Source organism: the organism of the source record quoted next, unplaced genomic scaffold, assembly GCF_019419815.1.
Source record: "Pyrus x bretschneideri cultivar Hongxiangsu unplaced genomic scaffold, Pyrus_bretschneideri_v1 Contig5, whole genome shotgun sequence".
Classification (NCBI taxonomy): domain Eukaryota; kingdom Viridiplantae; phylum Streptophyta; class Magnoliopsida; order Rosales; family Rosaceae; genus Pyrus; species Pyrus x bretschneideri.
Genome location: NW_025999787.1, coordinates 7,051,299 through 7,066,394, shown reverse-complemented (window position 1 = coordinate 7,066,394; position 15,096 = coordinate 7,051,299). Strand labels below are relative to the sequence as shown.

Sequence of the window (15,096 nt, the reverse complement as noted above, 5' to 3'; positions counted from 1 at the left end):
GTGAAGTTTTGACAAATATTAGGTGTGGTAGTAAAAGTTCATCGTCTTCACTCTTGAAATTGTACTTACAAATAATTAAACATCTTTGGACAAAAACCAAAGCCACACGCCCAAGGAGTGGAGAGAGTTTGGCCAATGGATCTCTAATGCTTAAGTTTCTCTAAAAAAGCGAGTTTAGAGCTTGAGTTTAAGGTTTCAACTTACTTGAGAAGTGCGGAATAAGGAGTATTTATATGGTTTGGCCGGGCACATAGGGTGAGGGATCTCGCGCCACATGTCAGCATTCAGTTGGCCAAGTTGTGTCATCCATTGGATGAGGAAGTAGTCTTTCATGAGGAAAGCTTAAAGGTAGGATTTAGTTATTAATTCTACTTTTAATTCCCTTGTCTTATCTTCTTGCCATGGGCAGAGGAGTTTGGAGATAGTGTGTTCAACAGCTCGTATCTTTTTGGTTGTTGATATATGCATGGAATAGATGAGGGCCTTACCAATTTAATAAAGGTTATTCTCATCAATCATGAACAAAAGTCCATGTGTCAGCTCTAAGATTTTTTAATTATTTTTTACACAAATGGAAGGTGCATGAGGTGTAGAAATCCCAAGTTGAGTGGGCTAGCAAAAAGTGGATTCCTTGTTTGCTTTGAATTTTGAGCTCACGTGTAGTAAAAGTATTATGGGTGATGAATACCAACTGCCTCTAGAATTTATTTAACTATACCTTAAATAAAGGATTAAATAAACCTAGAGAGCAATTATTTTCCAAACAAGAAAGATAGAAAACCAGAGAATTGTTCCCCTTCTCCCAGTTTTTTCTTTGCTTGCTTCATGAAGAGTTGATCATCGTCATTGGTAGCGCCTCCAAGGAGTTTTTGATGATGATGATAATAATTGAGACTTTGCTCAATATTAATCTAATGTTAAGCGCTGCATGATAGAAATTCCCAGCAATTAATGAAATGTAGTGGAAGTTGGAAGTAGAGGTATTATCTAGAGAAATGTAGTTATTACAAGATAAGAAAAGGTTGGCAGTATTACAGGATAAACGACTGGTTCCATCTTCAACACTTACCACAAATCTTGATTGAAATTCTACAAACTCCATCTATTAGACCAATCATCGTCGTAATTATATCCGCTTACAAACATCAATATATAAAAGCTAAAGATTAAGAAGGCTTGTGTTGGGCCAGGTACGCAGGAAACTGAACCATCCATGAGAGGAGCAAGGAGCCCTACTAGGAAAACCGTGAAGAAAAATCCCGTGGCATAAACAAAGATGCGAAGCCATAAAACGTGATACACTGTCAGTGCAACACCAGCCAGGAATGACGAGGACATCATGATAAGCGTTACGCCTAGCACCGGTAAGGTGAATCTCATGACAGCAGAGATTACATTAGGGTCATGCGTTTGTGCCCACATAAGGGCAAGTGAAACAGTAATGGAGCCGCACATCGCCACGGTATTGCATATCAAGAAAATTTTGAATAGCCAATGCGTAAGAAAAATTGGGGGGCCCTCATCATTTCCAGAGCTTCTGTATCCACCTGGTATTGTGAAGCCTTGAGCAAACGTTATACCAACCACCAGCGTTGACACCAATAGGAGAGTATTGACACTCTCTTTCGAAAACATTAGGATATCAGAATTGTGCAAGGACTTCGAATCAGAATCCTCTATCACTAGCTTTACTTTGGAGGCTGTTCTTTCTTCAGATCGTGGAGCATTAGCCAAGTTCAAGGCCATCAGTGTCAGTTTCTGCAAGAAAAACGAAAGTTTCAGTTCTTGACCAAGTTGTTATCAATACGTAGATCATGCATGACAAACAAGAGAAACGATTATTAAAATAAAGGCCATAAGGGTTAGCTTCTGCATGGAAAAATCGTGTGTAATCAGGATATCCTCCCCTCTTTATCTCTCTCATATGCAATGAGAGCGGCAAGAAGGGGATACATATACCTCTGGTTAATTAATTACGTTGTAGAATTCTCTCCTATGTACGACATACTTGTAGGTAGTTGTAGTGTCACACTGTGTAGGTAAAGGAAACTAATCAAAAGATGCGTTGAGAAATTACGTACTCTCCGAAAGAACATCTCTTTATCTACCTCGGTCTTCTCTGCAAGGTCCAATGCCGTCATACCTGCACTGTTCAAACTATTTAAATTGGCTCTCTCATACGCATGGAAGAGGGAAAGAATTCTGACAATCTTAGGATGCCAGTTTTGGACGGCTTCATGTAGAGGGGTATTTCCACTTTTATCTCTTTGCTTGCTAAGCACTTGAAGATTGCGCTTTCCAATAATATATCGGACAACATTGACTCTTCCATGCGCAGCCGCAACATGAAGAATATTCCGGCCTTCACCGTCACATGACTCCCTCAAGTCGGGGCAATGATTGAGAAACTCTTCAACAACCCTCCAATGGCCTTTTTTGGACGCCACGTGTATGGGAAGGAACTGATTTTCTTCACCTTTGTATGCCAATCCAGTAAATTTGTGTAACAATACGCGTACCGCCACAAAGTTACCTATATAAGCCGCAAGTGTAAGAGGAGTCATCCACTCTTGGTCCGTTGAATTGATTAGATCAGCTGAATCCATTTTGTTCAATATCGTCTCTAGGAGATCTACATAGCATATCCATTTTAGAAGCAACTCTGTCAAGAATAAGTTTATATGAAGAGAGAAATAAACGAAAGGTAAATTGTCATAATGCCATATTACAAAGAGTTAGAGCATCTCCAACAGTTTAAGAAAATGATTTTGATGAGCCATGTAGATAAAACGTTGCTCCTGCTCCAATGGTATGGGCAATTGAGTAGGAAAATTTTGCTCATTCCCACAAAGTAAGCAATATTATTGACTACTTCAATATTATATGCTGATGATATGAAAATGGCAAGGACAGAGCCATACTTGTATACTTCTTTCTGTTGGTTCTGGACAGCCACCATTGAGAAACTATACGCTTAAAATACATCAAGCATACAACCCCCGCCAGGAAAAAGAGTGGATTGATGAGAGTGCATGACATGAGCAGGGCCAACACTAACACTGCATTAATTTTCTTGAGTCCACCTTTTGCTATATATGTACCCCATGCCAAAATTTAAAAAGAATACTCATTACTAGCTATATGTACCAAAAACAAAAAGTACTCGCGAGTATACCCAAAAGGAAAAAGGTAACTGCAAATGCTTAATATTTACCCTGTTTCCTCCATATGATCGCACTAAGAAGAATTGAGTTGCCGTTCGATCCTTGCCAAAAATTACCAGAATTAGCGTCTGCTGTTCTATTTGGCGTGTTGGCTACCATTGCTTTAACGAGTTCAAGATTGGCAGTTTCAGCGGCCATGCACAAGGGATTCTTACTGGAGTTATTTGTAGAATGCGACGTGGATCCATCTTTGCCAACCAAAAACATAGCCACATCTTGGTGATTATTTTCCACAGCGACATGCAACGCAGTGTTCCCTCTCCCGTCCTTTTCAATAAACGTATTACCTTGAGCCGTGTCTACCAAACAACGAACTGCGGATAGATGGCCAGCGGATGCGGCTACATGTAGCGGAAGTTGTCCATCATCATTTTGTTTGCGGAGAAGCCCCGGGAAATTTAGGGTAATTAGTTGGATAAGCTGCACGTGGCCTGTATTTGCAGCAAGGTGAAGCACCGTGTTCCCACCGGTGCTTACTTTGTTTTCACTACTTAGGACCAGCGATACTATTTGATCAGGAATATTACATATAGGTATTGCACATGTGGCTCTGGCAAAATACTTTGTGCGCATAGCCCATACAAACTCTTGACATCCTGATTTAGGCATCGTTGCATACCTGTATAGTTTAGGATCCATGCGCGTGTCGCCTGCCTCGGTGTCTCCTGCAGCGTTCTCATGAGCACCCTCGCCAGTTATTTGATCATCTTGTCTTGAACTCCAGCCAACATCCTCCATTGCTATTTCACCTTGTCTTAAACTGGAAGCAGCCATTAATTTGCAGATTAGCTACATAGGTGCTTTTTCCACGGAGAAAATATGACTTTTGTTTACTGTACGATTTCTGGAATCTTGAGTCTTGCGCATTTAATTTTGAGGGGGGTCCTCTATGTGGAAGACTATTGTTGCCTTCCAACGCAAGTTGCGGAACAATCATATACGACAACGTGGTTGACTGACCAAAAACGCAGTTTCACCCTTAAGGATTTTGTGTGAGTATCCAGCTCATTTATCCACTTCAGTGAACAATAATATACTCCAATGAACAGTAATAGACCAAAGCATTTCCACCCCTAAAAAAATGCGCTGGCACCTAGTCTAAAAATGCGATGGCACAAATGATTTCCATCCCTACAAAATACTCTGGCATCCAGCCTATTTAAAATATTATTAATTTTTTTATAAAATAATAAATAAATAAAATTGTTTTAATTTCGGATAGGATTTTTAACCAATCTCGTCACGTTACGTGTCATTAGGCCTGGCAAACAGGTCGTGTCTGTCGTGTTCGTGTCGTTTTCGTGTAACACCTGTTATCTTAACGGGTCGTGTCGTGTCACACCCGTTATCTTAACGGGTCCTTAACAGGTCGGGTCACTTTACCCAACAGGTAAAGTGACATGACCCGTTATGACCCGTTAAGAAAAAAAAAAAAACTTTTTGAAATTTGCACATACCACACATTGCCACATAAATATTACTTCAAAACATTAAAACATTTATCGTTTAAGTACTATATCTACACTCGAAAATAAGAGCTTAATAAAAAAATAATACATACACTACTAATCTATTACAAATATTAAATGTGCAAGGATGTGCAAAATGAAAGAGTTTTTGTTTTCAAGATTGTAAGTCTTTCTCAGAAGTTTACACCTCCATTTACAAAATCTTCAATTTACATCGATCATCATGAAATTGCATTGGAACTTTGGCTTGATCGATTGCCTTCAAGAGTTATGTTGAAGATAATGTTTTCCACGTCATAACTCTCTTCCGCATAAACTAAATATAGAAAAACCAAACATTAAAAATCATTCAAATTATGAGAAGTTTACCAAAATAATTATGAAAAGAAATAAAATAATAATACTATACCATATAAAACTCTAGCTTTTTTCTTTGCCGGACTTGTATTTGTATCTTTTGTATTATCACTTCCATGATGAGGTTGCATTCCCATTGTCACTTCCACTGACCCTCCATCACTAAGATTCTTAAAATCTTGCTCTACAACATCCATTGCTTCAAGAAAGAAAAACAAAATTTTAAAATCTTGCTCATACCATATCCATTTCAAATTCACATATCTATTTCAATTTCACATATATAACTGCACTCAAACAGTAAGCAAATAATGGAATATCGAATGATTTTGACTAAATTAGTAGGCCCTATAATATAAACCACGATGGCAAGAGAAGATGCTTTATCATCATGATTGGCAATGCAAGTGGTGACTTTTGGAATAATATTATATTTCAGCTAGGGCTGTTGAAGCATGCATGCAATGTATGTAAGCACTTCCCTCATTTCCCACTCCGAAAAAGGTTAGTCTTAGGCCATACAAAATGCATGCCCACTTCTATAATGAGTATATTTTCTTCCTACCCTACCATTTATCATCATTCCTTGTTACTTGGTAGGCTACATAGCCAGCAATACATCATCGATTCACATGTAATAATGATTAAGATAAGACTTGTAAATGAATGTATTGGCAAATTTAACTAACACTCCAAAGAAATCACCACACACTCCTTTCTTATAAGAGCACAAGAGAAAGATGACATTTACAATCACTACACACTCTTGTTTTGCAGTGATGCTGATAGCAGTGTGTAGATAAAGCAAATGGGTGTTAAATGTTGAGCCATTTCTTTGTTGCAGAAAGCACAAATCGATCAAGGAGTAAAAGTGAAATCATAGCTTTACATTTTTTGGTAAAAAAAAAAAGTAATGGCCGTCCTTAATTTGATTAATATTTGTTCAAAATCGTATTGGAGTCCTTTGAGGACCTGAGATGACATCTTGGAGTCAATTGCGATAAATTTGTCCCTAACATCTCCTCTTTCTATCTTAAACCATTAAAATGAAAAAGAACAAAGAAGGAAATAACAAAATCCCAAAAGCCCTAATTCAGAGTCCCTATTCAAAATTCCTAATTCAGAAACATGAATTTTAGAAATTCCGAATTCCAAAAGCCCTAATTCAGAGTCCCTATTCAAAATCCCTAATTCAGAAACTTGAATTTCAGAAATTCCTAATTCCAAAAGCCTTAATTTAGAAACCCTAATTTCAGAAATTCCTAATTCGAAAAACCCTAATTCAGAAACCCTTGAGTTTATTGTAGGAATTTCTTATGTTGTGCAGTGAGGAGGAGTGCGGACTGAAGAGTGAGGAGGGTGACAGAGTGGGTGAACTGGTGAGGAGTGAGGAGACTGACTGAGTGACTGAGTGAGGAGGGTGACAGTCTGGGTGAGGTCGAGACTCGAGGACGACGAGGAGAGTGAGGTCACTGATCTGAGACTGAGGTGAGGTGAGAGGGCCCGTGAGGAGGGGGAGGCGCCGTGCCCTCGTGACAGCGTGAGGTCTCGAAGTCAAAGACGAAGTCGATCGAGGATTTGAGAGAGAAACAGAGAGTGATTTTGAGTCTGAGTTAATGAGAGAGAAGAGTAATAGCCTACAATGGACGGCTGAGATTAAATCTCAGCTAATCCAATGGTTATCAATTTTTTAAAATTTAATAAAATATATATATATATATATAATTATGAAATGGATGGCTGAGATTTAATCTCAGTCAATCTAATGGTCATCAATTTTTTAAATTTAATTTAATATATATAATTATTATAGTTTTTACTTTTTAGGGGTATAAAATTGTTAAATTAATGTATATAATTATTAATATTATAGTTGATTCATACTTCTATTAAGTATATAACATAAGATTTTGAGATATCCACATCCACTAGTGTAAATATTTTAAATTGAAGATCAAATTCATTCTTTGTATTCATATAGGGTTAAGGAGTGTAGCTGTAAAAAATCATCAAAATCGGAGTTAAAATAACCGTTAAATCGTGATTTTTCGTTTATAACCGTCGAAAAATTTTATCCCGTTACTTGATCCCTGAATGTTTGTTTTTTGCAATTTTTTGCTGATGTGATCTCGAAGCATATAGAAACAAGTTTGACGGTTTAGATCGTTGAAATTAGTTTCGGAGAATTCATATTCCATCAAAATGATAGATTGACTAACACTTAGAGTTTATTTATACTTTCATTAAGTATAACATAAGATTTTGTGGTATCCACTTGTGTAAATATTTTAAATTGAAGATTGAATTCATTCATTGTATTCATATAGGGTCAAGGAATGTCGCTTTAAAAAATCATCAAAATCGGAGTTAAAATAACCGTTAAATCGTGATTTTTCGTTTGTAACCGTCGAAAAGCTTTGTCTTGTTACTTCATCTCTGAATGTTTGTTTTTGTGATTTTTTGCTGATGTGATCTCGAAGCATATACAAACAAGTTTGACGGTTAGGATCGTTGAAATTAGTTTTGGAGAATTCGTATCCCATTAAAACGATAGATTGACTAACACTTAGAGTTTATTTATACTTTCATTAAGTATAACATAAGATTTTGTGGTATCCACTTGTGTAAATATTTTAAATTGAAGATCGAATTCATTCATTGTATTCATATAGGGTCAAGGAGTGTGGCTGTAAAAAATCATCAAAATCAGAGTTAAAATAACCGTTAAATCGTGATTTTTCGTTTATAACCGTCGAAAAGCTTTGTCCCGTTACTTGATCTCTGAATATTTTATTTTTTGTGATTTTTTGTTGATGTGATCTCAAAGCATATACAAACAAGTTTGACGGTTGGGATCGTTGAAATTAGTTTAAGAGAATTCGTATCCCATAAAAACAATAGATTAACTAACACTTAGAGTTTATTTATACTTTCATCAAGTATAACATAAGATTTTGTGGTATTCACTTGTGTAAATATTTTATATTGAAGATCGAATTCATTCATTGTATTCATATAGGGTCAAGGAGTGTAGCTATAAAAAATTATCAAAATCGAAGTTAAAATAACCGTTAAATCGTGATTTTTCGTTTATAACCGTCGAAAAGTTTTGTCCCGTCACTTGATCTCTGAATGTTTGTTTTTTGCGATTTTTTGTTGATGTGATCTCAAAGCATATACAAACAAGTTTGACGATTGGGATCGTTGAAATTAGTTTCGGAGAATTCGTATCCCATCAAGTTCCAACGGTGTGTGTGTGTGTGTGTATTTATTTATTTATTTATTAAGTAGATTTAAATCTATTTATTTTGTATGTATAATTGACTGGTACACGGAGTAGTACATCACGTGTGTCATTATAAAAATAGTAAGATATGTCATATGTGTGATAAAAAGTTAATAACTTAAAAAAAAAAAAATTCTCACCACTTCTATTAATTTTCATTTTTCCCTCTCTTTTTTGTTTCCTTTTTAACTTTTCTTATAATATTCACTTTTCCCTCCGGCATCTTTCCCTACTTCCCTCTCTTTTTTGTTTCCTTTTCAACTTTTCTTATCATTTTCATTTTCCCTCCTTTTTTTTTTCAAAAAGGGCGGCAGAAATGGAATGGAATTATCAATTATGGAATCAAATCAATGGATGCATATTAATTAATAATTATTATAGTTTTTATAAAATTTAATTCAAAATTTAATATATATATATATATATATATATAATATTATTATAGATAGTTAAAATTTTGGGGGTATAATCATTATAGTATATATAATTATTATAATTATTATAGACTTTATAGTTAATTTAATATATATATATATATTTATTTATTATAGTTTTTGGGGGTATAAAATTGTTAAATTAATATATATAATTATTACAGTATTTTTTTAGGGTTCTAAAATTATAAAAATAATATTCTGCTTATCGTGTATCATGTTACCCACACGTGTATACCCGAATCAACCCACTATCTTAACAGGTGCTTATCGGGTTACCCGATAACGACCCAATTCGTTATCGTATCGACCCAAACACCTGTTAATTTCGTGTCGTGTCGTGTCGGGTTATCGGGTAGTGTCAGAAATTGCCAAGCCTAATTGTGATTAAGGAGTTATTGGAAATAGCTTCAAAACCAAAGGCAATATTTTGGCCTACGGTAAATCTTGTCTCTTGTTTATGATATGATATATGTGCGTGCTTTAAAACAACTTACCGTTAATGTTGAGTCATCTGTGAGCATTGTGAAATGTTCTCAACTAAATCATGGCCAAGATTTCATTACTTGTTCTCCAAATTTCTTTTTTTTTCTTTTTTTCTTTTTACAATAACCAGATATTATCAATAAGCATGGTATTATTTCTATATGAAAAAACCTGGCATGAAACTAACCTTTTTTTTGTATATATTTTATTTTCAAAATAGAAAGAAGTATATTTAGCTTCGAAAACAAAATGGAGAAATCAACAACTGCTGCTATATTATTGCTCTTGTACTTTTTTGGGTTCTGCCCTCAACCAGGGGTTCCCTCATTCGCCAATCCATTCGATGACCTTGGTAAATATAGTTTGAAAGTCTCATTGGTTTTTCAAAGTAACTTACATGACAAATAAATTTAATAAAAAAACAGTTCTCCTTATATAAACTTTTTTCCTCATCTCTTTTGTTCATATAATGCAGATTTTAGCTACTTGAAATTTGTACAGTAACGCAACTGATATACCATTACAAGAAGAATATGACTACATTGTTGTGGGAGGGGGCACGGCAGGGTGCCCTTTGGCAACAACTTTATCTGCAAACTACTCCGTGCTCCTTCTAGAAAGGGGAAATATTCCATCAGCATATCCAAATGTGTTGCGTGTCAATGGGACATTTGCAAATTTCATGCAAGAAGATGACGGTAAGACGCCGGTCCAGAGGTTCACATCAGAAGATGGTGTAGCTAATGTAAGAGGACCGGTTCTAGGCGGGTCAAGTATGATCAATATTGGTTTATACTCAAGAGCCGACAGTGAATTCTACGAGAAATCAGGAATTAAATTGGACATGAACTTAGTCAATAATTCATATGAATGGGTTGAAAACACTGTAGCATTTCGTCCGAATTTAGCACACTGGCAATCTGTTGTGAAAGATGCGATGTTAGAAGCTGGTGTTCGTCCAGACAATGGACTGACTTTGGATCACATTCTGGGAAGTAAAGTCACGGGTACGCTCTTTGACAATCGTGGAAAAAGACATGGAGCTGTGGAACTGCTGAATAAAGGACATCCAAAAAACCTGAGAGTTGCAATTCATGCCACCGTAGAGAGGATCATTTTCTCTTCCAAAGCATCAAGTATCCAAACACATTTGATATATACAATTATAGGTCATTTAAATTTGAAGAAAGTTGAGGTTCAACCATAAAACCAATTGACTATACGGGGAGTAGCTCAATTTACTCATTACTCATATTTGCTTGCCATGTGTCATTGGTTAATACCTCATTCCATCAATATATGATTTATTCTCAACAATATTTCCATAAAACAAAAATTGAATCTATCATGGCATTAAAAAGAAAGAATCTTTGATATATTTGAAGGATTTGAATCTATTCTGTTTACTTGTAAATTAAATATATGTCCAATTCTAATATCGATTTTATGTAGGTTTGTCAGCTAAAGGAATCATATACAGTGATTCTAACGGGAGGTCTCATCGGGCATTGATACGTGGTAAGGGTGAGGTTATATTGAGTGCAGGTGCAATTGGAAGTCCTCAACTTCTACTGCTTAGTGGTGTTGGCCCAAAATCTTACCTTTTATCTCTTAAAATCCCAGTTGTTCACCCACAACCTTACATTAGGCAGTTTATGCGTGATAATCCTCGTAATTACATTACCATTTTGCCCCCGTTTCAAGTAGAACCTTCTCCTACACAGGTTGTTGGTATCACAAGTGATTATTACATAGAGACTAACTCCGGCTTGCCATATTCTACTCAGGCCCTTAGTTTTTTCCCTAGTCCAACCATTCCCATGACCATAAATTCAAGTTTCGGGCAAATTGCTGCCAAATTTCCAGGACCCTTGTCCTATGGTTCTCTTAAACTGCAATCATCCTATGATGTCAAAGTTGCTCCAAATGTCAAATTCAACTACTTCGCACAGGAGGCAAACCTTTCTCGTTGTGTTAGTGCTGTGAGGAAAATGGGTGATTTATTAAAAACAAACTCATTGAAACTGTATAAGGCTCAAGATTTGCCAGGTCTAGAAGGTTTCAACCTTTTTGGACTGCCTTTACCAGTGAACCAATTAGACGATGCATCATTTGAAACCTTTTGTCGAGATACAGTAGCCACATTTTGGCACTACCATGGTGGATGCCTGGTCGGAAAGGTAGTTGATGAAGATTTGCGGGTCATGGGGATCAAGGCATTACGTGTTGTTGATGGATCTGTATTCAATTTATCACCAGGGACCAATCCTCAAGCCACTCTTATGATGTTGGGCAGGTATGCATGTTACACATGTACATTTAAGTACACAACCACAAGAAATTGCCTGTACATAATACAATTACTTAGTAAAAATTTAACTAAGTCCTTAAATTGCTTTTTTTATTTATTTGTGTAAGAATATATAGTTGTTCTTTTCCCAAGCCAAATTTTGTTCTTTGGGCAGGTATGTTGGCGTTCAAATGCTGGAAGAAAGATCAGAGTGACGCGTTTCTTCGAGATTATATTCAATTTGTCATGCAATGGATTGAAGATTATTCAACAACCTTTAGTGTTATGGTGTTTTTACTTAAGATAAACTTAGTTAATAAGGTCATGATGTAATTCAAGACTCAAGTGGTAGGACAGAAAGAATAATTGAAAATCGAAGGTAAAGGCACATTAGTTGTATCAGTTGTTTCTTCTTTTAGAATTGTAATTGAAAAAGCAGAAGCAGAGTGTATTCAACATGTATAATATATTTAATAAAATGTGGAGTGTGAATAAAAAACTCTTTTGAAAATATGTATCTGATATGAACCGAAGTTTTGGATTGAAACTTTATTTCAATTTGATCCATCTAAAACTCACCCCAACTTTTAAGTCATAGACATGTCCCACTATTCATTGTATTATCAATTTCGACTCAAACTTTGAGCTAGACGTGCTCAATTGGGTGAAATTTTTGAATTGTCCTACTTTGAAGTCCAATTTGGACATGGTTTGTGTTTGGGAAAGGAATTTGTGGCGATCATCCTATAAAGTTTATCGTTTTTAACCTAACAGAATGTGAGAGATTACGTACCTTACCGTGCACTCTCCAACAAATACACTTAGGAGTGTATAATAATTTTTTCAAATTGTCAATGACGTCACCTTAAGACAACCCTAAATAATTAAGAGAACATCCACCGTAATTACCCAAATTAATCACATAGTCCACACTCTCCACATAAAGTTTCAGCATGTATCTACCAAAACTGTACACGTTTCAACAGGTATCTGTCAAAACTATATGTAGTTTCAGTAGGTACCTACCGAAGCTGTGCGTATTTTCAGTAGGCTCCAGCCTTAGAGTACATGAGCCTGTGACAAATGAAAGGATTCAATATTTTGGCATGTATGCACTGAAATAACTTAACCATTCGGTCAAGACCTACCAAATCGTTAAAGTTTCGATAGGAACCTACAAAAAACCTGAATCAAGGTTTAGGGTTTTCCAAGCATTATGACGCCGTTCAAATTGATGCGAAATTTAAAAAAAAATGTGGTCATATTATGCAAAATTAAGAAAAATGAAGTCATACTTCATGCGCAGCATTCAAACAACGATTTCAAATATATTTCATTCGCAAAAAATAAGCTTTTTTTTTTTTTTTTTTTTTTCAAGGTGTGCTCTTGCAGTCTCCATCTCCCACATTGATGACAAGTGAAGATGTGTCATGGAGCCTACCACAATGCTAGGATAGTTGTTGGAGAATGAGATTTCCCGAATTTTTCCATTCCAAAAATTAGTGCACTTGAGTACAAATACCCTACATTGATATGCTACTAGACAATATTGTTGAATTATAAGGAGTGAGCTGATTGGTATTAGTGAATAATTTATGTGTTTAATTGTGTATTCACTTATACTTAATATTGCCAAGTGTAAGGCTCAACTATGTAAGGTCATGAGTGTCATGTATAATGATCCTAGTTATTAACTAGATGAGTGGCTGAGATCAATTTCTAGAGAGAGATCCAGCTAAGAGTTTCTAACGGTATTATTCCCTTTTACACAACTTTTGTGGGAGTGAGAGTAACAATCAATGAGAAGAATATTTTCCTCTGTGATTTACAGATGGGAAATTTTATTTGACCCCATATTTTGTATCTCAACACCCAGCTTACTTTTTATACTCACATTATATTTGATTTATCTATTATTATCTCTTTACACCCAAGGTTATTTTCGAAACCACCTTTACTTATCAAAACTCAACTCAATCAAACTTCTTTTTACACCCAACTCAATCTACTTAAAAATAAAAATAAAATAAAACCCTAACCAGTCCATCATCTCCACGGAGTAAAGCCCCTTCTCTCTCTCTTTAAAAAATCCTTCCATGTCCCATGGTTTTCATTATGCACCCCCATCTACTCCTCCGTAGTCATCCAAACCTCTTCCTCTTCCTTTTCTTCATCATTTGACATCTCTAAATTTCTAGAGCACTAATTAGCTTAATAATTTGTATGTGTTCAATCGATTGGTTCAATTTTTACGTATTGATTCATTTTTCTTTTCAATTAAATGAGCTCCTGGTTAGAGTGTTTAATGAGTTTGTTATGTTTCAATTAAATGAGAATCTTCTAGACTCTATATTCCTATCTGTGGTAGAAAAATAGGTACATCCATGATAACTTTTGGTAGATCAATGAATATTTTTAATCGTGGACACACACACACACACACACACACACACATATATATATATAGTCGAGACCATGGATATTTATTAGATACAAAAGCTGTGGACAACTGTAACATCTCACATCGCCCAGGGGAGTAGATCATGTAAGTCTTATATGTATATTCCCATCTCTACCTAGCACGAGGCTTTCTGGGAACTCACACGAGAACTTCCCAATGAGTCACCCGTCCTGGGAATGCTCTTGCGCAAACTCGCTTAACTTCAGAGTTCCGATGGAACCCGAAACCAGTGAGCTCCCAAAAGGCCTCGTGCTAGGTAGAGGTGGGACTATACCAAATTGTCACATCCCCGCCCGGGCCCCACCACATCCAGGGCTCGACTCCATTGTAGCACGATATTGTCCACTTTAGGCCCCTACCATACCCTCACGGTTTTGTTTCTGGGAACTCACACGAGAACTTCTCAGTGAGTCACCCATCCTGGGAATGCTCTCGCGCGAACTTGCTTAACTTCGGAGTTCCGATGGAACCCGAAACCAGTGAGCTCCCAAAATGCCTCGTGCTAGGTAGAGATGAGAATATACATATAAAGCTTACAGGATCCACTCCCCTAGGCGATATGGGATGTTACAATCCACCCCCCTTAAGGGCCCAACGACTTGTTGGCACACTCGGCCAGGGTTTGACTCTGATACCAAATTGTCAAATCCCGGCCCGAGCCCCCATCACATCCCAGGCTCGACTCCACTGTAGCATGATATTGTCCGCTTTGAGCCCCTACCACGCCTTGTCCGCTTTGAGCCCCTACCACGCCCTCACGGTTTTGTTTTTGGGAACTCACACGAGAACTTCCTAGTGAGTCACCCATCATGGGAACGCTCTCACGGGAACTCGCTTAACTTCGGAGTTCCAATGGAACCCAAAACCAGTGAGCTCCCAAAAGGCCTCGTGCTAGGTAGAGATAAGAATATACATATAAGGCTTACAGGATCCACTCCCCTAGGCGATGTGGGATGTTACAACAACAATTCACATTACATTGAACTATGGATATAAAATAAGCTGGGTGTTGAGATACAAAATATGGATTCAAATAAAATTTCCCTTTACAGAGCGAAAGAAGCAACCATTTTCTCTTCCTTGTACATT

General features: G+C 36.5%; 1 protein-coding gene and 1 pseudogene across 1 annotated transcript; one reads left to right on the top strand and one right to left on the bottom strand.

Annotated features, from left to right (window-relative positions):
- Positions 1–962: 962 nt before the first annotated feature.
- On the bottom strand, positions 963–3,998 carry LOC108867723 (protein ACCELERATED CELL DEATH 6). The gene is made up of 4 exons (XM_018649176.2): positions 3,215–3,998; positions 2,922–3,089; positions 2,082–2,632; positions 963–1,758 (listed from the first exon to the last, which is right to left on the bottom strand). Exons 1-4 carry the CDS (start codon positions 3,996–3,998, stop codon positions 1,090–1,092), a joined length of 2,172 nt encoding a protein of 723 aa, XP_018504692.2. The 3' UTR covers positions 963–1,089.
- Positions 3,999–9,138: 5,140 nt separating this feature from the next.
- Positions 9,139–11,761, top strand: LOC103954343 (annotated as a pseudogene).
- Positions 11,762–15,096: the final 3,335 nt, after the last annotated feature.

What these genes read in the sequence shown, in the direction of transcription:
- LOC108867723 (XM_018649176.2), bottom strand. Translation starts at nt 3,998, where the DNA reads ATGGCTGCTTCCAGTTTAAGACAAGGTGAAATAGCAATGGAGGATGTT. An exon ending in CAACAGAAAGAAGTATACAA is followed by an intron (nt 2,633 to 2,921) that starts GTATGGCTCTGT and finishes TATGCTATGTAG; the next exon opens with ATCTCCTAGAGACGATATTG. An exon ending in AAGAGATGTTCTTTCGGAGA is followed by an intron (nt 1,759 to 2,081) that starts GTACGTAATTTC and finishes TTTTTCTTGCAG; the next exon opens with AAACTGACACTGATGGCCTT.